At 36.7% G+C, this 22,262-nt stretch overlaps 1 protein-coding gene across 4 annotated transcripts in view; it reads right to left on the reverse strand.

Annotated features, from left to right (window-relative positions):
• Positions 1-407: 407 nt before the first annotated feature.
• Positions 408-22,262, reverse strand: part of LOC101739504 (uncharacterized) — a 32,127-nt gene continuing 10,272 nt past the window's right edge. For 2 of the 4 annotated variants that reach the window (XM_038015161.2, XM_038015162.2), the window contains exons 2-14: positions 13,154-13,272; positions 12,011-12,149; positions 11,439-11,586; positions 10,425-10,529; positions 10,142-10,276; positions 8,319-8,520; positions 8,008-8,197; positions 7,390-7,641; positions 5,888-6,052; positions 5,083-5,249; positions 2,465-2,632; positions 2,137-2,322; positions 408-1,489 (exon numbers count right to left, since the gene is read on the reverse strand). In XM_038015161.2, coding sequence (XP_037871089.1) covers positions 1,398-1,489; positions 2,137-2,322; positions 2,465-2,632; positions 5,083-5,249; positions 5,888-6,052; positions 7,390-7,641; positions 8,008-8,197; positions 8,319-8,520; positions 10,142-10,276; positions 10,425-10,529; positions 11,439-11,586; positions 12,011-12,149; positions 13,154-13,217 — 2,013 coding nt within the window. In that variant the 5' untranslated portion in view covers positions 13,218-13,272 and the 3' untranslated portion in view covers positions 408-1,397. Of the gene's footprint in view, positions 2,323-2,464; positions 2,633-5,082; positions 5,250-5,887; positions 6,053-7,389; positions 7,642-8,007; positions 8,198-8,318; positions 8,521-10,141; positions 10,277-10,424; positions 10,530-11,438; positions 11,587-12,010; positions 12,150-13,153; positions 13,273-22,262 lie in introns of all 4 variants that reach the window. The other 2 variants (XR_009974687.1, XM_062671808.1) reach the window with 2 other exon arrangements.

Genomic DNA, 22,262 nt, shown 5'->3' on the forward strand with positions numbered 1-22,262 from the left:
ATTGTAATACAAATACATAGGATGGACTATACATACATACCTACATACATTTATTGCTTACAAAAATTTTTTTGCCTCCGTAGTTCAGCTTTCGGCTTGAATACAGCGGATACACAAACTATTTGGGTAGGTACTAGACGACTGCATGAACACACTTTATGTACTCCTTAAATTCTTGCATTTAGGACGTAGTATCTCGAGATTGTGCGGAAAATATTTAGGTATTAATAAAATCACGTATAATAATATTCGTTATTTAACGTTAATATTATATTCAAACGAATATTTTAAATTAATTAAATAATTAATTGATTCTAACAAATTTTGTTTTGCTTTTGGGTACTGTATTTTTTAATTTTTTAAACTCCCTTTGTGCAGTAGATCAGGCGTAATAAATCCAAAGACAATTTTAAGACTGGTCGTTTATTAAAATATAAAAAAAAATACATTTAAATGCAAACAATTGACATTGAACATTAGTAAAAAAGCACAATTATTAGATATCACAATTCGTCTTCGTCATCAATTTTAGAGATTATGCTAGGCATGATTATTATAGAAAATTAAAAAGAGCACTTATGAAATAATTTCAATGCTTTTATGCATCACTTAATCTATAGGTATGTAAAAAATTAAAAATTAAAGCAACAGACGAGTATGTCTCTTGGGAGACTTTACTCAATAATTGTAGGGCTGTCACGATTACTAAAATTATAGTGTATATTTAAAATAAAGTAGTTTAAATTGTGTACTTACAATATAAACGGTTCTCGTGGTTTTTTTATAATTATAATTAAATTCATGAAAATGTCCACAAGTGACCCATTATTACAAATAATTTTATTTTAAAGATGAATTTATTATCTGAGTTATACATATATAACAACAAATCTAGTTATCTAATTAAAATGAAAAAGCACTTCATTTAGGCAATAGTAGCGCAATATTTAACTGTGTCTAAATGCGGCTACGGTAAGGGCCTTAATACAGTCGGACCTCTGTGATGACATTTTGTTAGCCCGGACAAATCTTTGTGTGTACATATGCTAAGATCGGTATCGCTACACAAAAAAAGACACTTGTCTGTTTTTGACGTGACAACGTCTTATAATTCGATGGAGCCGGCTGCACGCACGAAAAAACATGACTCGTGCGGCGTTACCTCGCTCTGAGGCGTACATGTTTTCGTCAAGTATGAAGCTCAGTGAAAAGTGAATGTGGTGTCAATTGTTTATAGCTACGATAATTGCAATAATTGAAAAATTAAACCATTCCATCAGTATTTTCTTATGACGTTGTCACGTTCAATTATCGTCAGTAAACCGACTTTACAGACAACCGATTTTTTTTACTGTGTTATAGAGTAGGTAGGTATATAGTGTAGTACTAGTAGTGACTTAGTAACGGAAGTGTCCTTTGCGCGATCTCTCCTCATGGTAGACCCGCATCGGAGAATATGTACCATTCGATGCTCCGTTGGTATTTAGTCCTGAAAGAATATTTATTATTAATATACATTTGTCAACAAATCAACTTGGAACAGTAAAATCTAGTTTACCTTTTGCATCAAGAAGTCCATCCACTGTGGAAGCTTTCGGAACAAACAATGATATTTCATCATGACATTAAATTCAAAAGTCATACAATACGGTTTAGTAGTACAGTATATTTTTATAGACTGATATTATCGAAAATACTTTATTTTCATTTGTTTGTAAGTTTCACAAATTATTTGATACTAGCGACCCGCCCTCGCTTCGCCTCGGAAACATTAAATTTTATTATTGATAGTTGAGTCCCGCGATGTTACCCGCGGTTATTGTCGTACCGCGGGTGACGCCGCGGGGCGAAGCTAGTCTAAAAAAAGTAGCCTAAGTTACTCCTTACATCATCAGCTACCTGTCAGTGAAAGTCCCGTCAAAATCGGTCCAGCCGTCCCAGAGATTAGCCGGAACAAACAGACAGACAGACAGACAAACAAAAATTGTAAAAAATGCTATTTTGGTGTATGTACCGTATATATATTCATATGCATGTAGTAAAAAGCGGTTATTTTAATATTACAAACAGACACTCCAATTATATTTATATGTACAGATTGACTAATGAATCGAATTAAATTGAATGAATACTCACCCTGTAATAAATGTTGAGGCGGAGAGACTGCTTGAGCTGCACATCGCGGGGCAAGTAACAAATGATAGAGTGTCAAATATATAGCTGCTACCAACAAGGAAACTACACCAAGGGCTTCATACGTTACACGGGCAGATTGCAGCTGTAACGACACCATCCCACTAATAATGGCTCCAATGCAGCGTCCTAAAAAACCAACGCCATCTCTGTTTATTAAATGGTCCGTAGTCATCGTATGCAAAATGAATGTTACTAGATTAAAGGAATTTTAAAGATAGAAGTAATGATACTCCTCTATTGTATCCTGGTATTTTAGGTAGCTACTTACCTAAACAGAAATGAGCGATGACTGGTAGTGCTTGTCCTGTAGTAGTGTACTTGCGAGGAATCAAGTGACGGAAGTATAGTATTGCAGTCACCCAAACCAAACTAAGTGTAAACACTTCCAATATTTCACAGACTGCCACCAAACTGTATTCATTACTGCTAGCTAAACCTGTAATTTTTACCAAATACCTAGTCAGGTCATAAATTCTGTCACATGTTTAATGTAAAATAATTGAAACAAGTTTATTCATTATGTAACCATTCATATACCAAAATGAACTTAACAAAACATAGATTCTTATGACACTAAAGTTTATTCAAAATGACCTCCGTGATTTTGAATACAGGCCTTCAATCTGCGCGGCCAGTCGTCTATCGCAGCACGAACGAGGTCCATGTCAATATCGGCGGCTGCCTTAATCAAGGATGTCTTGAGTGACTCCGAATTGGGATGAGGCTTTGAGCACGCCTTTTCCTCCAAGTGTTGCCATATCTTGTAATCTAACGGATTCAAATCTGGACTGGAGGAGGGCCAGTCTTCGTGCCGGATGAAGTCGATTTCACGCGCCGCCAGCCAGTCTTGTGTGCTCTTCGCTCTATGAGCTGGCGCCGAATCTTGTTGGAATACCCAGTGCCTGTTATTGAACATGGTATGAGAAACAGGTTCCACAAGGTTCGTCAGGACTGTATTTTAATACACAACTGCATTCGTTTTTACACCTTTCTCACAAAAATGTACCTCTGTTAAGCCCCAATAAGAAACTCCCAACCATACCATGAGCGAGGATGGAAAATGACCTCGTTGGACACGCGGAATACGGTTGCTCGCTTCTTCACTACTGTGTGCGTACACCTTATCATTTTGTTTGTTGTAGCTCTCTTCTACGGTAAAAATTTTTTCATCCGAAAAAAGAATTTCCCGATATTTTTTTCCCGCGTACCGCTTCAGCAAAGCGCGGCATCTCTTCAGTCTCAGGTCCATTAGACGAACATTCAAACGATGTCCTGTTTTTCTTCGATATGCCCGAAGCCCTAAGTCTTCATTTATCACCCTTTTCACCGTGGTTCTGCTTAACCCCATCTGAAGGGCCAACAGTTTCTGCTTACGTTTGGGATTTCTTTGAATTCGCGCCTTCACAGCTTTTATCACTGCTGGAGTCCTAACAGACCGAGGGCGACCACTTCTTGACCTGTCATCTACACTAGAGTCTTCATTGTATCGTTTGATGGTACGATAAACGAATCTTTTGGTTATATTCAAATTTTTCAGTATGTTAAAAATTTGAATTGGCGCGTAACCGCAACGATGCAACGCAATAACTGCAACACGGTCTTCTTTAAGCGTCCACTCCATATTTAAAAATTAGTAAAAATTATAAAAGTATACATTTTTATTTTCATGAACAATTCGAAATTCGAATTCAATAAACTTTTTTGTGGCCAGCATTCTAAAAGAAAAGTTTTTACTGTGTGACAATACCTACTTATGACCCGACTAGGTACATGTGGTTGTCATCAATCAAGATGGGTGGTGGCCTCGAATCTATCAGGAAACATCTGAAGTCAGCGTCGGAACACTACTTCGATATGGTGATGCAACGAGCTAATCGCCTCATCATGGCTGCTGCTGACTACTCCATGGAACGAGCTCACTCAAGAGCCAGTCGTCGTTGATGCCCTAAGAATATGCTTACGGAACCATTAACACTCTTACTAGACGCCTGCAGTTCTAATACTGCTTCTGCTACACATAAGGGACCCTAGTAATCGTACTCGTTGAGTTCGACTTGAAACCTAGTCAAAAAGACCAGCCCGTTAAATATTTCCGCACTCGTTCACCTGTCCTGGTGAAACAGGAAAGGCCTTCGGGCCACCTTCCTTCCTTCTATCCTACTGTTGGGTGACGGTTTTAACATTGTGTGGCATTAAGATTATTTGTGTTCCGGCAGTTACTTAACAGTAATTGCGAAGTGAGCTTGTTCATCCGTCTAGATAATAAATATCTTTATATATTTACGGGGAAAATTGATATTTTCAAATAACATTAATAGCTCATGGTCTTACCTACTATCAATCCAAATTGTGACTTTTAGAACAGACCCAAGGCTTGGATACCTCTCCGGCTTTACCAGAATGGGTAGGCGATCTCTGGCTCAGCTACGAGGGGTGGGAGTTGCTAACAACTGTCCGAACGCCCTCAAGAGAGGCCGAGTACATTTACCGAATTAAAATGACGACACATTGAAACAGTCAGATGAAAATTCAGCAGGATGGTGTTATGGACATCGAACAGTTTAAGAGTATGGTGACTTGTGGTTTTTGTCTGTATGTCAGAGCCACGATAGTGACGAGCAACGCGCAGTATCATTTGGATCAAAACGTCTTGGGCAACGACGGTTTTTGACGCTACATGAGCAAAGTCGATGGTGTAGTTAGCGGTGACCACGATAAGGGAGTTATTATTACGTGAAGTAATGTTCCAAAGTTGTCTTCATACGTTTACGGATGCATTGATAGTAACTGTATCATGAGGGAAATTTTAAGCTGTTTCGCATGACCCAAACTTAAATCTGTTAAAAGCGCAGTTTTGCGGCTGACGCGTGTTACAAAGACACGTACCAGTGTATCGAAGTCCGTAAAATGTAAAAGCTAAGATGAATACATTGGAGTGTCCAATGTAGTCTACAAGTGCTTCGGCCCACCAGAGCGCCGGCACGGCTGGAAGTGCGCCCGCGGTCAGCGTCAACCCCACTTCAGTATATGTGCCGTTCATCTCCTCAACGGTCCTAAAAATAGAAAGTAGGTAGAAAAAAAGAAATAGAATTTTGAACTGGTGGTAGGTTATGTAAGTCCGTCTTGATACAATTTGGTATATGTCGGCCACGTAGTAATCACGTACCGGCTAAAGGGCGTAAGATCCATTGTTTTAAAGGAACATTTAGACGCCATGTCCTATCTGAGTACAAAGGTATCGTTGTTTTTGACATCTCTGAAACTGCGTGTTACTTACGTAACTTGAATTGTATGAACAGGTACCTATTAGTGATTGGAAAACTGTACTTTTTTAATTTTTTTTTATTGCTTAGATGGGTGGACGAGCTCACAGCCCATCTGGTGGTGTTAAGTGGTTACTGGAGCCCATAGACATCTACAACGTAAATGCGCCACCCACCTTGAGATATAGGTTCTAAGGTCTCAAGTATAGTTACAGTTACAACGGCAGCCCTACCCTTCAAACCGAAACGTATTACTGCTTCACGGCAGAAATGGAGAGGGTGGTGGTACCTACCCGCGCGGACTCACAAGAGGTCCTACCACCAGTAATGAATGTCTATTTTTCTTTATTTATTATTTTCTAATGTATTCTATAAATATAAATAAATGGATGGAAAAGAAGTAATATCGTGCTGTGCTGTGAACCTACCACGGAAGATATGCGTCGATGCCGCTCCACAGAATGCCCAGTAGAGCTACCACAACAAAAACTGCAGCAGTCTCGGCTCCATACCGGCGCACCACATTCATGGGCAGGGCCAACACTCCTGTCGCCGTGTGCCACCACCATTCCGGCGTCGATAGTGGCATGTGACTGTACCGAATCAAAATTCACGTTTTATCTATATCTATATATATAAAAATGAATTGCTGTTCGTTAGTCTCGTTAAAACTCGAGAACGCCTGGACCGATTTAGCTAATTTTGATGTTGAATTATTTGTGGAAGTCCAGAGAAGGTTTAAGGTAGATAAATATTTTCATATGCTCGGAATTAAATAAAAATAACAATTTTGTTTTCCCTTTGATGTGTCCCCTGTCGGACGGATTCTTTTTGTTTGTTTTAAGTTTATTTTATACAAAAGTTTAGGTTTTTTATTTAGCGATTGAGGAATTACGAAGTCAGCTAGTTATTAGATAAATTCATAAAGTCATGCTTATTATTTATCTGTAATTTTAAAACTGTTCAATCGATTTTTTTCCCACCTAAACCGATGTCTGTAGATAATAATACACTTAATATAAGACCCACGAACGATTTCGTTGCGAAAAATAGTGTCGATCCGCTGTCGCGTGTATCAAATGGCTTTAACAGGGAACCGCGCCCCTGCCTAACATAGACATGTGATAGCGTTCAGAAAACAGCAATTAATGATACCGGGGAGGGGAATTCACTAAAAAGTCGTGACAAAAAAAACCTGATACAGCCTATGTAAACTATATTGAGTAAAACTACTGAACAATATTGATTATTAGTTCAAAATTATATTAACATAAATCTGAAAATTAATGAATTTCTGAATCAATCCGGGTTGAATATGGAACATATCCGTATTAAAAAACGATTCGCACACCAGCTGTTAAGCGTTAACGATTCCTTATTTCCAAAAGTGATAAATGTATGAATATCAATCCACAACGAACAGGAAAACAAAGAATGACAGAAATATACGTATTCAAAATTAAATGTAAAATAAATCTTACTGGCTTAATAAATATTTAGCCTACTTTCCCAATATACCTAATAGTGATGGCGCGAACGTTTAATAATTTTATGAATTTCACTAATTTATCACAACTGCAATGTAACTATTTTAGGATCTGCAAACATTGTTATCTTATTTAATTATTATCTTCATATTTAATTCTTACTAACAAAATGTTATGATTTAAAAAAAACTGAAATAAAGTTTTTTTTTATTGCTTAGATCGGTGGACGAGCTCACAGCCCACCTGGTGTTAAGTGGTTACTGGAGCCCATAGACATTTACAATGTAAATGCGCCACCCACCTTGAGATATAAGTTCTAAGGTCTCAGTATAGAACAGCTACCCCACCCATCAAACCGAAACGCATTACTGCTTCAGGGCAGAAATAGGCGGGGTGGTGGTACCCACCCGTGCGGTAAATAAATAAATAAATAAATTACGCACCTGTCAAATACTAATATTAAGGCAGCCAATATCATGAAGATTGCGTGTAGAATAAACGGAACAAGATATGGGGTGTCGGGCATTTGATCAGCGGCTAGTCCGGCCAGCGGCGGGAAGATAGCCAGTCCCAGTGTACCGAAGGCGATTTGTCTGCCAACGTCACCTCGACCCAACGAGGTCTCGCGAGTTGCTATCACACACGCTGTACTGAGTAGGGCTAATGCGGCAGTCGGCCATATGTCTGCGATAGATCTGAAAATTATTTTCCCATTAATTTTGTAGAGACCATAAATGTTAATATTATGTATTAAATAAACAGAAAATGAATGGGTATATATATACGTTTAGAATTGACATCGTACCTAATAAATTCAACGAGTACATAAACAAAAGAAAACAAAACAATGTGAGTGAGTAGGTACATGAATAGATTATCTCAGGAAATAGGAAAAACAACGGAGGTGATTCATTATTTATTGTATTATAATGAATCGTTTGAATGAATGAATCAATTTACAATTGATTTCAATGAATTTCAAATGGCATTGTTGTATTTATAACTGTCATGCTTTAGCAAGGCGTGCATTAGATTTTAAATCTTAACTAATAATTATATACCTGAGAATAAAATAAGCCCAAAATGATGAAGTTGGATCTCCTATTACAAGTCTACATTCAGCATCCGCTAAGACACCATCAGGTTCATCGTATGGGTCAAGGACTTGACACCTTACTGCCGGGGTGCAATCATCGTCTTGGTTCATCTCAGCTAATCGTTCTGGCGGAACCAAGCACTTTGATGGACCAGCTGAAATGAACTCAGATTTTAAACGTGTCCACAAGATTTGCTCAAATTGTTCGACTACCATTTTACATATCTCATTTTATTTCGAAAAACATTTAAGATGACGAAATCATTGCAGACAAACCTGTCTGATAAGTGCACCAGTTAGAGTCAGCAGTAGAGTTGTCCTCGGGCGGATCCGGCGCGATCAAGGACAACGGGATACGCAGACGTGCAACATGTTGCATGTAGACATTACATTCACCGTTGTAACACAGGTGAGGCGGGTTTAAATCGAAGTGAGTTTTCTCACGAGCGGCTTCGTCAACGGAGCCATTTGTCTGTGCCTGTGTTTCGAAAATTAAAAATATAACAATCGGACAAATATATGTTTTTTTTTCTTCTACCGATGCTGATAGCCTTGAGAGGCTATATCAGTGTTACCCTAGCGTGTAGGTTGGACCAGGTAAACCAGGAGTTGTTGCTAACACTGGCTCTAGCAAGAGCAGTGCTTCGCAGAATCTACCACCGAATCGGAAACGCGACCCATTGAGAAGATCCGGCGAGAAACGCAGTGAGCTGTGTCTATGGGTTAGTTTACTCGCCGAACTCTTCGTCGCGACCGACGCGACGGGTTCGACGAGAAAAAGTACATGTCCGATGACGCACAGTAAAGAGATCCGTAACCAACTTTTATCAGCGCATTTATCAGAAATTATTAGTTTTAATAAAAGAGCTCATAAAGAAACGTCATTATTATTATAATTATAAATTAATTTTCATTACATGCCTAATAGTTATTATCTCCACAAATCATTTTCTATGCTAACGGTCTTAAAACATAAATGGATGTGATAACAAAAAGCTAACTACCATCGAAGTGTTCATAGTTCTGTAGGTGTAAAACATGAATAAACGGTCATGACGAAATTAATAACGGTTTCTGTTTTCGTTATTCGATTATAGTGTCCTAAAAATGACAAGCATAGCTATAACTACAACGCTAACACTATAAACCGGCGAATTCAGTTCGAAAATTTAATTTTTAAAACTTGTTTAAATTTTTTATTTTTATTGCTTCGATGGTTGGACGAGCTCACAGCCCACCTGGTGTTAAGTGGTTGCTGGAGCCCATAGACATCTACAACGTAAATGCGCCACCCATCTTGAGACATAAGTTCTAAGGTCTCAAGTATAGTTACAACGACTGCCCTACCCTTTAAACCGAAACGCATTACTGCTTCACGGTAGAAATAGGCAGGGTGGTGGTACCTACCCGCGCGGACTCACAAGAGGTCCTACCACCAGTTTTATTTTTTATTTTTTATTTTAATTATAATTTAATTTTAATTAGAAAATATATGAATGGATTCATCATGTGTACGATAAAATGTTATTTTAAGTTGAAATCCACTTTTATAGCATACATTGGTAAACGAACATAGCTCATCTGTTGTTAGCGTAGGATACTTTGAGACGTGGTATCGAAGTCTCAATTATATTGTGTAACGGCTCCCAGCTTTCAAACTAGAATACATTATTGCTTCGTGACAGAAATAAAAATAAAGTTCGTACCTAATTACTCGTGGGACCTTATGATACAGGGTGTATATAGTAGTAATACACATATTCATAATTTAGGTGGGTTTGATTTTAATTACACGATGTTATTCTTTCAGCATGGATAACGTTTGCGGAAACGTGCTAAATACCTACGTTTATCTTTAGATAATTTATAACTGCCCGCGGAATTAGAACGTGGTCATAGTCACACCATTGACACAAGTGCATTAGCCGTCTTATCTTTAGACCCCGAAGGCTGTCTTTTCGGCCATTAGTTATAATTCACATGCAGCCAGTTTACTTTGAATAAAGGTACAGGCATAAATAATAACGGCTGAAAAGAGAAGAAAATAAACGTTTTCTGTGTATATATTTAGTTTCGTAAGAGAACTCTTTGCGACTTACCGAAGCGTTAACCAGTGTGTTGTACATGGGTCTTAACGTAGTGGTTGTCGACGTGGTGGTGAATGGCTGGCGGATCCAAGTCATGTTCGGATCAGCGCAGCCGTATTCACAAGATCCAACTGCTAGTACTCCTGACTAATGATAATATTAAATTAAAAACGACAATTTTACCAAAGTTCGATTACTCAAGGCACCAATTTAAAAAATATATTTTCATGTGCTTACGTCCTTTGCAAAGAATAGATAAATATAAGGTAATTTAATAGACTTGATTCTAACGTACCTTCTCACCTGACCAACGATTGCAACGCATGTCCTCTTTGCAAACTTCTTGCATGACGTACGCGCTGTCCGCATTACACATGAACAGAACTTGAGGCCGACGAGCCTGTGGGAATACAATGTTGTTTGAGTAATATTTCACAGATAATTTGTTCTATCTTTATTTTACTCAATATAAAACGAATATTTTGTTTGTTTGCTACTTTACGTGTCAAAATAAATGATAAGAAAATGTGATAAATTGTTTCCAACTTTCGCGTTGATCAAAGTCAAATTTATATACACTGTTTTTAATAAGTTCTTATAACGATTTCAGTTTTCATTTTCCAATATTTTCGTTTTGTTACCAGCACCTTGATCACGGGTAAGCTGAAGACCGCGGTTAGGAAGCTACGAATAGACAAATCATATCTATCCGTGGTCACTACCCGTTCTTATATCTTCACTTTATGTAACTAGTATAGTCGTTTTAGATACCCTGGAGCTAGGACGATAGATACCTCTTATAGTGCATTGGTCTCAGATATTGCGCAAGAAAATTGATAACTCCGTTGCACTAAAAACAGTGAAGTTATATGTGCTTGATGGCTAAGTTTTATATTCGAATTTACGAGTATCAATAATTCCGTACAAAGGTTTGGTTTGACTTAATTTGTAAGAAGACTTTACTGTATAGGTAAACTAGCGACCCGCTCTCGCTTCGCTTCGGAAACTGTAATTTATTATTGATTTCTCCACTATTTAATGGATGTTATTATACTTATAAACCTTTTCTCTTCAATCACTCTATCTATTAAAAAACCGCATCAAAATCCGTTGCGTAGTTTTAAAGATTTAAGCATACATAGGGATATAGGGACAGAGAAAGCGACTTTGTTTTATACTATGTAGTGATATCATAATTAATAAATTAACCGCCCTGACATACCAGGAACTGACTAAACCTCCAAATAATGGTATGAATCGATTAAGCAATATAAATTTGTAAAAAAAAACTTGAATAAAAGGTACCTACCTCATGTCTTTCCGTGTATGGTACAGTGAGAAGTAAAGAATAGAAGATAGTACTGAGTATAAGGCATGTTGCTGTTACGATGCGCAGTAGTCGACCTGATCCGCTGTTACCAGCGCTTCCGCCCGTCGATCCCCTGCCTACTGATAATCTGATTTACAAAAAAAGTAATGAAATATCAATAACATGCTTTTATTGAAATGCAGAATATATTCATTACAGAAAAAAGTACCCTTCAACCATCTGTTGCCTTACAGCAATCAACGTACAATTAGTTAAACGATTTTAATTTTAATAGTCTACTACTAACGTTCAAATGATACGGGTATACGAACTCCGCCTTCTTGAGCTATAGTTACAGCCCTATTATCTATCATCTGTATTTCTGAGGCATTATGTTTGCAAAGGTTAAGGTAATCATTTAAAACCAATAGAGCCGTAAGCTTTTTGGTAATTTAGACGCAAATAACTAATTCAATTAATTCCATTAACGTGATTCGACCTTTTGATTTCCATATACATATTATAACGTATTATTCTAGGAAGTACTAGTTACAAATTATGACGTGACTTACTTGTCGATAAGTGGTCCCACTATAGCTGGACCTAGCAAAGCGATGCATGGTGAAACAGCAGAAATCAAACGAGCTTCGCCTTTATCCAATCCCACTGAAAGCATGTGCAGCGGAAGAAAGGGAAAAATGCAGCCCACCCCTGAAAACGATTATAATTAGTCTCTCGAAAAACCAAAAAATAATAGTTACTTATTCTTACGTATCATATCTTGTAATACTTCAAGACCAAACGCACTAAACAAAATACTTGATTGTTATTTCCTGTCAACAACTCTTCGCTTATTGTAATAAACGAACAGAATTGATTAACGACCTAAACTGACGCATCAATCAAGTTGCTGCAATTCGTGTGTTTTAAGATGGCCTGTAGTGCAAATTAATAAAGTAATTGTGTGGCTATCTCTAAGCGACTGACACGTTTGAGGTGAATGTTCTTCGTATCAAAAACCAGAACCAACCACGTCGCACCCTGTATGGAAACTTGAATTGCGTTTCTTTAACGTCATTAATAAAGATGAGTGCAGCTGGACGATATATTGCAACAATTTTTGTACGATAGTTAGAAGTCTACTATTTTAATTTTAGGTAGATAGAATGATGACCAACTTCAACAAAGATAACATATTGTGGCAATACATTAGGTAGGTACTAGCATACGTGAAATTCATGTGAAAATCGAAAAAAATTAAAGTACCTATTATAAAACCTATTAAATTGAGTACCTACTACCTGTTATACCTAGTACCTAGTATACCTATTATATTTGACGCTAATTATCACGTACGATATACTGCCTGCTCTAGATGTTAATCAATAATGTATTCATTATCATGTAATTTCCATTTTCGATTCAATTTCAATTTTAACCCTCTCTCCAAACTTTAGAAATTATGCTTTTACCAAGTGAGTTTGAGCGGTGAATATATTACAGCCAGCATAACCATATAGACATCTGTTGTTTTAATCAGCGACGCTCTCGATTGGCCAAACATTTGCCTAATATCAACGACTGTAATATGTAAATATTAAGCTATATATGAGTACGACCAAAATACTTACCACTTTCACTAGTGTCGCGGTAGTAATTTACATATTCATAAGATCGTATAACATTAGTAATTTGATAATATGCTACTTAATTACCTGAGAGAAAACAGAAGAGGACGCATTTTAAGGTGATGAGATTCTTATTTATCATTTTTTCCATGTTTTTGAGACTTTCTGTTGTTTGAAATATCCCTGCCTATCTTGGCATCTTGAATCTGAAACCAAATAGTATGAAAATACCACAAATAGCTTTTGGTACAAAATATTTATAATATTCGTTTTATTATGTTTAGAATGAAAGACATGGCTCTTTAATAGATTGGGGCCACGGTCATTATTTACTCGCCTACGAATCTCGAGTCTTGTCGCACCGTTTATTACATACAACGCAACACCAATAGAAATAGAATAAGAATAACATAGAAACTGTTTGCCGCTTGTAGAATTTGGAACACACAAGGTACCTATTTTTTTGTTGTCACAGAACACTATTACTTCTAGCGAACGTTGTACAAAGAGAAATATGAGATTTTTATTTTAGTAAAGAAGTAGGTAGGTATATTCCGTCTCAAACTGGTTATGTAGTCATCGAAAACAATACTAAATTTAAGAACACAGATACCTAACTAATAAAAGAATCAATTTAATCCTATTCTTTGGTTTCTATTTAAGTAGCAAAGTATGTTATTTTTATAATAAAATATAAGGGAAATTCTAATAAATATTAACATCATTTCGTGTATAATCGGTAATTAAAAAATGTAATTCAACGATGGTTATTAATATCTAGACTATGAATACTTAGTATTTTAGTGACTCTATCGTGATCTCATTCCTATTTACGGAAATTACACAATAGCTTAATTATTAGTGGTCATGTCGTTCTATCTTCATGTGTCTTTTTATGTAATTTAAACTATGAGACTAATTGTTCCGACGTTGTTCGGATTCCCTGTTATACTCGTATGTATAAATTTGGTAAAGGGCACAGAACGTGGTATCTGGGTTACGATGATGTAAACATAAACATATTCGACCGTACCCTAACTTTCTCACGACAAAAACGTTTGGATCGTGGCATTCGGCCAATACATTAATGAAAATTTTCGAAGAATTATTGAATGCTGTCGTAGTCTGCCGTCATTCTATAGGTATAGCCTCTAAAATCAAAGTTTCTAATCGCCCAACCGCGCACACAATGTTTCGCTTAAGCTTTAGATCGAAATGCTTACTTTTTTTTATGACTTTATTGGGCATATAAATTCACGGTCTATCTGGAGGTAAAGCGATTACAGCTAATAAACAGCACAATCAGAAATAGCTGGACAAGCTTAATTATATTAGCTTACTTTTAGTTTTTCATTTAGGTATTTGTTATTGATAATCATGATATTTTTTGGACAGAAATATGTATATAATTCAACCCAGGTGCTATATTATAAGTATGTATTAAAAACAAATATAAAGTATGTAAATAGTTTGACTGGATGGTGTAATTTAATCGAATAGCCGGTATTTTGAATTTGTCTCATTTCAACGCATGTTGCCAATGATTCGTTCGCGTGGCAAAAGGTTGTTTGATAAAACAAGAAAACGAGCGACTGGGGCACGAGTTCGGTCATCGACTTTTGAATGCGTCTAACTTCGCGAATCGAATGTAATAAGAATTAAAGGAATACCTATGTTCTGTTTACATGTAAATATTATTATATTAATAATAAGTGAAGCAAAAACTACAAAGTTTTTTACAAAGTTCTACAAAGTTTACAATTTTCGTAAAAAGGGACACAAGTTGCGCGGACGGAGGAGTATGAAATTTCCCACACTTATACAGAATATAGAGAAGAAGTGCAGAATGTTAATATTTTTCTTTAATTATGCATAAAACTACATTAAATGAATAAAAAAAACATCACACACATTACCATGTATTTGACAAAACACATTTAAACATATAATATGTATTTAATCTTTGTTTATGGTCAAACTTTTGTTACTGTTTTAAAGTCTGTAATCTAATTGAGAATAGAATAACATTGTTTATCTTTAATAATATTTTTATATAGTGCAGTCTTGGTGAAATCTGTGATAATAAAAGTATAATAAACTCATAATTACAATTAATTATAGTTGAAATTCGACTATTGCGGCACCACTAGTTACATTAAATGTCTAATTTTTAAATTTTATCATAGATACCGTGAACGTCATATCGTATTAAACAAATGGTTGTCATGCTGAGAAACCGTAACATTATAAAATGCTTTGCGAAAATATCAGCACTAATTGTCATCAATTATATGATTATATTATACAAATAACATTAAATATTATATAAAAATGCATATGTTGTTCATTTATTATTTTGAGAACGAGCAAATAGTAGTTCCTATTTGAATGCCTTTTTTTTAAACTATCAACTAAATTTTAAATATTCTACAATACCGTAAAAAAAAATTATTTTGAAGACACTCAACTTTCTTAAAAGAACGACGTTTCGACAGCGGACATAGGACCACGTTATAATAAGGATTTTGCGCCGGGAGTGGGCGATGGCGTCACCGCTATAACCGTCGAAGGTCTTACCGCCCGCATTCATCACTTTAGAAAATACAATCGTGCCATCATAATACTTAGGCACTTTAAATAACCACGTAACGTACAAATTGCCATAAATATTTCATATATTTTCAGTTTTATAGCCGGCGACGGCGACGGTTCGCTACATCTATCGGTAAATATGTCTACGAAATAACACACATTTGATGAATACAACTCGTATGCCACCTGTCCTGAATTCTAGACCGTCCCTAGATTGCTAACAACTATTTTACTTTCAAGTTTCAACTCAGACGAGCGAATATATAAAAAACAAACAAAAACAAATCAATAAAAAAACTCAACATAAGAAAGAGGTTATGAATTGATATGGTGTTTTATTTACCTAAATATGTACCCATTCCAAACTATTTATCAAATTTATTTGTTCTCTATAATTAAGAAAAAGTACTACAGTTATGACTGAATGCATAGTTATCATAGAAGTGCCATGTGCGGTATTAGACGGTATTAGATTTAGCAATGAACCACGGCATAGCATGATTTTACAATTCGTCTTACATGCTTGTGACGGTAACCGTTCAATATCGGTCGTGAACTCTGTTGCCCTTCTAAACTCAATAAAAAACTTACAAGAGTATATCTAGATGTAAACGGAATTTCGTTCTAAATATTTAAAATTATTTCAGGTCGACATCACAATGATTCAGTCACTAATAAATAATAACAATGCCTAGTTCCATATCAGGTCGGCTGGAAGTTCGTCGAATGAGTCAAATATATATTGGCGTTCACATCAATGAATACTCGAGTTATTTATACTCAAGTCACGTTTGTTAGTTTAATAAGTACATTAATGTTGAAGGCTTCATTTTTTGTTTACTTTTGCCAGTACATTGGCAACACAAATGTATTCCCCGTTTAGCTATGAGCTCAGTCTCATTAAAATAAGTCATTTTAAATAATTTTAAATAATTGCTTTAAAATAAGGGCTATTTACAACTGCTCAAATCCGGATGTGATGACAGCTACGCAGCAAAAATAGGCGGGACTTATACCGCGTTTTAAGGTAGATAAGCCTTTATACAATACAAGTTAGATTCCAACTCCGTGTAACAAGGGGATAATCTATGAACATCGGTCATCACTTATCTCCAGGTAGACAAATAAGCTTGCCTATGTATCTAATAAAACAATAAGAAAAAAGAAAATCTTCAAACAATTATCGACTACGATAATACATTATTGATAGAAGAAGACACAGTAATTGCAATAGCATATTTTGAAGTGTCATCGAATATTTTGATAGGTGGGTAGCAGAAAGGTTAGACGAATATCGCCTAAGAGTCCCCGTGCTGAGTTCAAAATCTTAGTTATTTTGCAATAACGACATTTCTACGTTCCTACTCTTCTAAATCAACTGCATCATGCATTACTTTACAGCAGAAGAGCGTGGGTACCCATCTATGCGGAACCTCCATTTGCCATCAGTACCCAACATGAACCAATTTTTAATCAGAGGTTTTCACCAAATATAAAAATTGATGATGAAATTAAATTTATCTCAATAGGAAAACATGATAACCTTTACTTGATATTATTTTAATTCATCGCTATTTATAGCAATTAGTCATCCGAACAGTTTTCGTTCATAATAATTATATTATTGCAACAATGTATATTTTTAGAAACAGTTACTTAGGTAACATTCTTTTAAGAAGAAAAAAACTAAGTGCTGTATTTATTTTAGGTCTTCTACTTCTTATTCTCACAGTGTTTCTTCGTTGTTGAAGATTGACCGCAGTTGTATTTTACGCAATTCGGGACTGTTGTACTGCGCATCTCTATTTTAAATTCGCATGTAGCTTCCTTCCTCAACCATGACTTCTCTCGCCGTCTAATTCTTCGGAACTCTTCCAGGAAGGTTTAACTTTTGCACCGTTATACCTAGTCAGGTCATAAATTCTGTCACATGTTTAACGTAAAATAATTGAAACAAGTTTATTCATTATGTAACCATTCATATACCAAAATGAACATAACAAAACATAGATTCTTATGACACTAAAGTTTATTCAAAATGACCTCCGTGATTTTGAATACAGGCCTTCAATCTGCGCGGCCAGTCGTCTATCGCAGCACGAACGAGGTCCATGTCAATATCGGCGGCTGCCTTAATCAAGGATGTCTTGAGTGACTCCAAATTGGGATGAGGCTTTGAGCACGCCTTTTCCTCCAAGTGTTGCCATATCTTGTAATCTAACGGATTCAAATCTGGACTGAAGGAGGGCCAGTCTTCGTGCCGGATGAAGTCGATTTCACGCGCCGCCAGCCAGTCTTGTGTGCTCTTCGCTCTATGAGCTGGCGCCGAATCTTGTTGGAATACCCAGTGCCTGTTATTGAACATGGTATGAGAAACAGGTTCCACAAGGTTCGTCAGGACTGTATTTTGATACACAACTGCATTCGTTTTTACACCTTTCTCACAAAAATGTACCTCTGTTAAGCCCCAATAAGAAACTCCCAACCATACCATGAGCGAGGATAGAAAATGACCTCGTTGGACACGCGGAATACGGTTGCTCGCTTCTTCACTACTGTGTGCGTACACCTTATCATTTTGTTTGTTGTAGCTCTCTTCTACGGTAAAAATTTTTTCATCCGAAAAAAGAATTTCCCGATATTTTTTTCCCGCGTACCGCTTCAACAAAGCGCGGCATCTCTTCAGTCTCAGGTCCATTAGACGAGCATTCAAACGATGTCCTGTTTTTCTTCGATATGCCCGAAGCCCTAAGTCTTCATTTAACACCCTTTTCACCGTGGTTCTGCTTAACCCCATCTGAAGGGCCAACAGTTTCTGCTTACGTTTGGGATTTCTTTGAATTCGCGCCTTCACAGCTTTTATCACTGCTGGAGTCCTAACAGACCGAGGGCGACCACTTCTTGACCTGTCATCTACACTAGAGTCTTCATTGTATCGTTTGATGGTACGATAAACGAATCTTTTGGTTATATTCAAATTTTTCAGTATGTTAAAAATTTGAATTGGCGCGTAACCGCAACGATGCAACGCAATAACTGCAACACGGTCTTCTCTAAGCGTCCACTCCATATTTAAAAATGAGTAAAATTCTAAAAGTATACATTTTTATTTTCATGAACAATTCGAAATTCCAATTCAATAAACTTTTTTGTGGCCAGCATTCTAAAAGAAAAGTTTTTACTGTGTGACAATACTTATGACCTGACTAGGTAAGTTGAAGCGGCTGAAATCTAGAAGGCTCAATCACAACATCAAAATGTGTAGCTTTTTCCTTTTTGATGAATTGCACCACCACCACAATGGCACTGCACCTATTTAAAAACTCTCGCGAGGTATTTCGTCACGCTCTTCCAACGCCTACGCTTCTGTTAGACCCGCTAAAAACCATTGAGTCCACATAACAAAGTAAAATTGAGATTAACACCTTGAAATAAATGTTAATGTTTCGGCAACATGTTATTTTATAACTATTTGAAATACGAAGGAGCAGTTTTGATTTAGTACTGTATTTATTGTGAAATCAGTAGCACGATTTTAGTAAGTCCATCTTCGAGATTCTTCTATTGTCGGACTTGTCCTATGTCTAGACGTTTTCCGTTCTTCCAGCTTCCAACGAAAGATTGAAACAAGGTCTTCTTGAAATCACTCGCATTGTAGTTAATAGCTATCACAACATTTAGATTTAAATTCAGAGGACAATAGGAGAGATAATATTCACTATTCGAATGCAATGTCGTGTAGTTCCTTATTTGGTTCCTATCAAATAAGGCCCACAATTGCTAGGTAAGGTACGTACGAACTGTAGGATTTTTTTTTAAATATTCCGAAACGTCGAAAATAATAATAATAAAATGACAATAAAAAGCGAAAGAGCGAAATTAAACTGTAAAAATAGTTTTAATTGTTACTTAATTATAAGACATGATCCCAAAATTAGTGATCGGCAACTAATTACTCGTATAAAAAATTCTTTCTTCATAAACACCTTATCATTTTACTATTTAAATAAGGAAGGCCCTCGTTGATGACCAGCATATGTCTTTCACTTTCTAATTTTGAACACGTTTTTTTTATGATTGAAGGATTACTGGTGGCCCGGAGGCCTTTCTAGTTTCACCAGGACAAGAGGGCGAGCACGAACTCAGCCAGGAGGGGTAGGATTAGCTAACAGCTACCCGAGCGCCTCCAAAGGAGTCCTAACATCCCAAGAGCATCTGCTTCGCGAATGAATCTTCTACCGGAAATCTATGGAAATCGCAACCAACTGAGAAGATTCGATGAGAAATTCAGCTGGTTGATGCTTAGGTTAGGTTGCACTCGTCGAACTCTGCAAAGAGAGAGGTTTCTTTTTGATGTTGAGATGAACTTTGCAGAGTTCGACGACTACGGTTACCGGGGTCCCTAAGCCTGCTCCTAGTGTTAGAGCTGAATGCGTCTAATACAAGAATTACTGGATCTGATGGATCCGTAAGGACATGAATGAATGTTTGATCAGATTTCAACATGAAGCTCTCATTGCAACCCTGTGTTTTTTATTTAAGTATTGTATTTACTACTTCCTTGCATGTTTCATTTGTATACCAAATTGCAATGGCCGTGACATACGGAGAGACGAATGGACAGAACAAATTAAAGATTTAGAAGTTGTAGTTGGGTATCTACTTCTATTTACAATAGTAATAAATGTATTTCTAAAAAGAAACCTCTACGTTTGTTATTTATGTGTGACTATGACAACTGTCATTGGTGCTTGTGTTTTATTGCAACGATGCGATGTGAACACAGAAATAACATTAAGCACCTACTCCTCAAGATATCTTATAACTAGAATTAACGAACGACCTTGCTCTTTTTATTGTATGCATAGACCCGCAATGTTAATACGTAAGCTAGAATTTAGAGATATTACTATGTAGCCTAGAATTTTTATATTTAAACAGGAAAGTAACTGGAAACGCCGGTTTCTCAGATTTCGATGAACCTGTTTTAACGTCAGGCCGCAATACAGCGCTATACCTTAAAATGTTTATACACTGGAAAGCCAAAGGAGGCTTGCATTACTTCTTTTGCTCAAGCCGATAAGCGGTTATGTGTTCGTTCACCGTCACGCCGCGAATAACTGGGCCGTCCACATTGTTACTCTGTAGTTTCTACTTGGTATGTGTACGCTATTGTTATTTCATGATGTTATTTAATTGTCTAATAAGTATTTAATGTCGAAAAACAGCACAAAGTCACTAACCAAACAATACTGGGTGCCTTAGAACGTAGGGAACGATACAATGCAGGAAATTACAATTTTTGATACGGCAACATCAAAAATCGTTTTAAAATAGTGTCTTTTAGAATGGCCGTACGGTTTTTTAAACATTACTGTAGGGAGCACAATTAAAACAACAGCGGACGCACGCATCCACTCTTTTGTAGGAGTACGACAGCAGTCAGCTGCCATGCATATGTTTTGGGTGTGAGTAAGCGAGGTCGTTGACCCTAATGTTTCGTACATCCGCGAAATAATTGAAAAGTTAGTTTGAGGTTAGGGTAGTAAGGAGTTGATTACCATGGTTCCGGAAGCGATCCACTTTTGACCTTGCACATTATTTGCTCGCTGATTGTATTAGCCAGAATTTTGTTAGGGCCCACGATTTTCATCTACATCAGTATGGTGCGAAATTTAGATATTTAAAACTTATTTTCACAGTTAAACCAAAACTTAAATTTTATCAAAAGTTTTTAAACGTATCGTGTAACTTTATAATTCTCTTTTGCGTTTAGTAGTTGCATTGACTAAAGTTACGATATTATTATTCATTTAATACATTGCTTAAATTTAAATTCTAATTCAATACTATCATCGCATGTTGATAAGCGAACCTATTAATAATTTGCACATTATGATTGTGCAGTTATGTAATCAAAAAATCTGATTTCTGGTTTATATTTTACGTACGTCAACGATACGTCAACATCTTGTCAAATTTGCTCCTCATTTAATTTGATATCTTCGAGTGTTGAGTAAAGTGCCGACTCTTAGTCATTGTGGTAATCAATAATTAGTGTATTTCCGTCATTTTGATGCTTCGATAAGGACGTTTGGGATATCGTAAATACATTTTCGACGCAAAAACATCTGGATTGCCGCATTAAACTACCTTCATTACATCTTCGACGCGACGGTCGGTTGAAATAACGACACAGGACCGTACTCGGCGTACTGTACTTCAGAGGTGAATTCAGCAATATTTTTATTTCATTAAATATATTTTTCTCTTCCGATCATCAAAATGGCAACCCTTATCCAATGTGCGGGATGCCTCGATAAAATAAAGGACACGCCGTTCTTGCGCTGTTCCCGTTGTGATGCCGTATTTCACCACTCCTGCTTGAATATTTCCTTGAAGGATTATGCTGCCATGACCAATGAAATCAAAGCTGTCTGGTTGTGCGTGTTATGTTGTAGCAGGGACCGAAAGGGGGGCGACAATTCTGACACACCAGTTCGAGTGGCGTCCACTCCGCAACACGATTATGTCACCCACCGTACCAAAACTCGCGTGGTCGACCATAGCTCTTCTTGTATGTCAGCTGAGGGGATCCGTGACA

Source organism: Bombyx mori, chromosome 13 (assembly GCF_030269925.1).
Source record: "Bombyx mori chromosome 13, ASM3026992v2".
Lineage (NCBI taxonomy): Eukaryota > Metazoa > Arthropoda > Insecta > Lepidoptera > Bombycidae > Bombyx > Bombyx mori.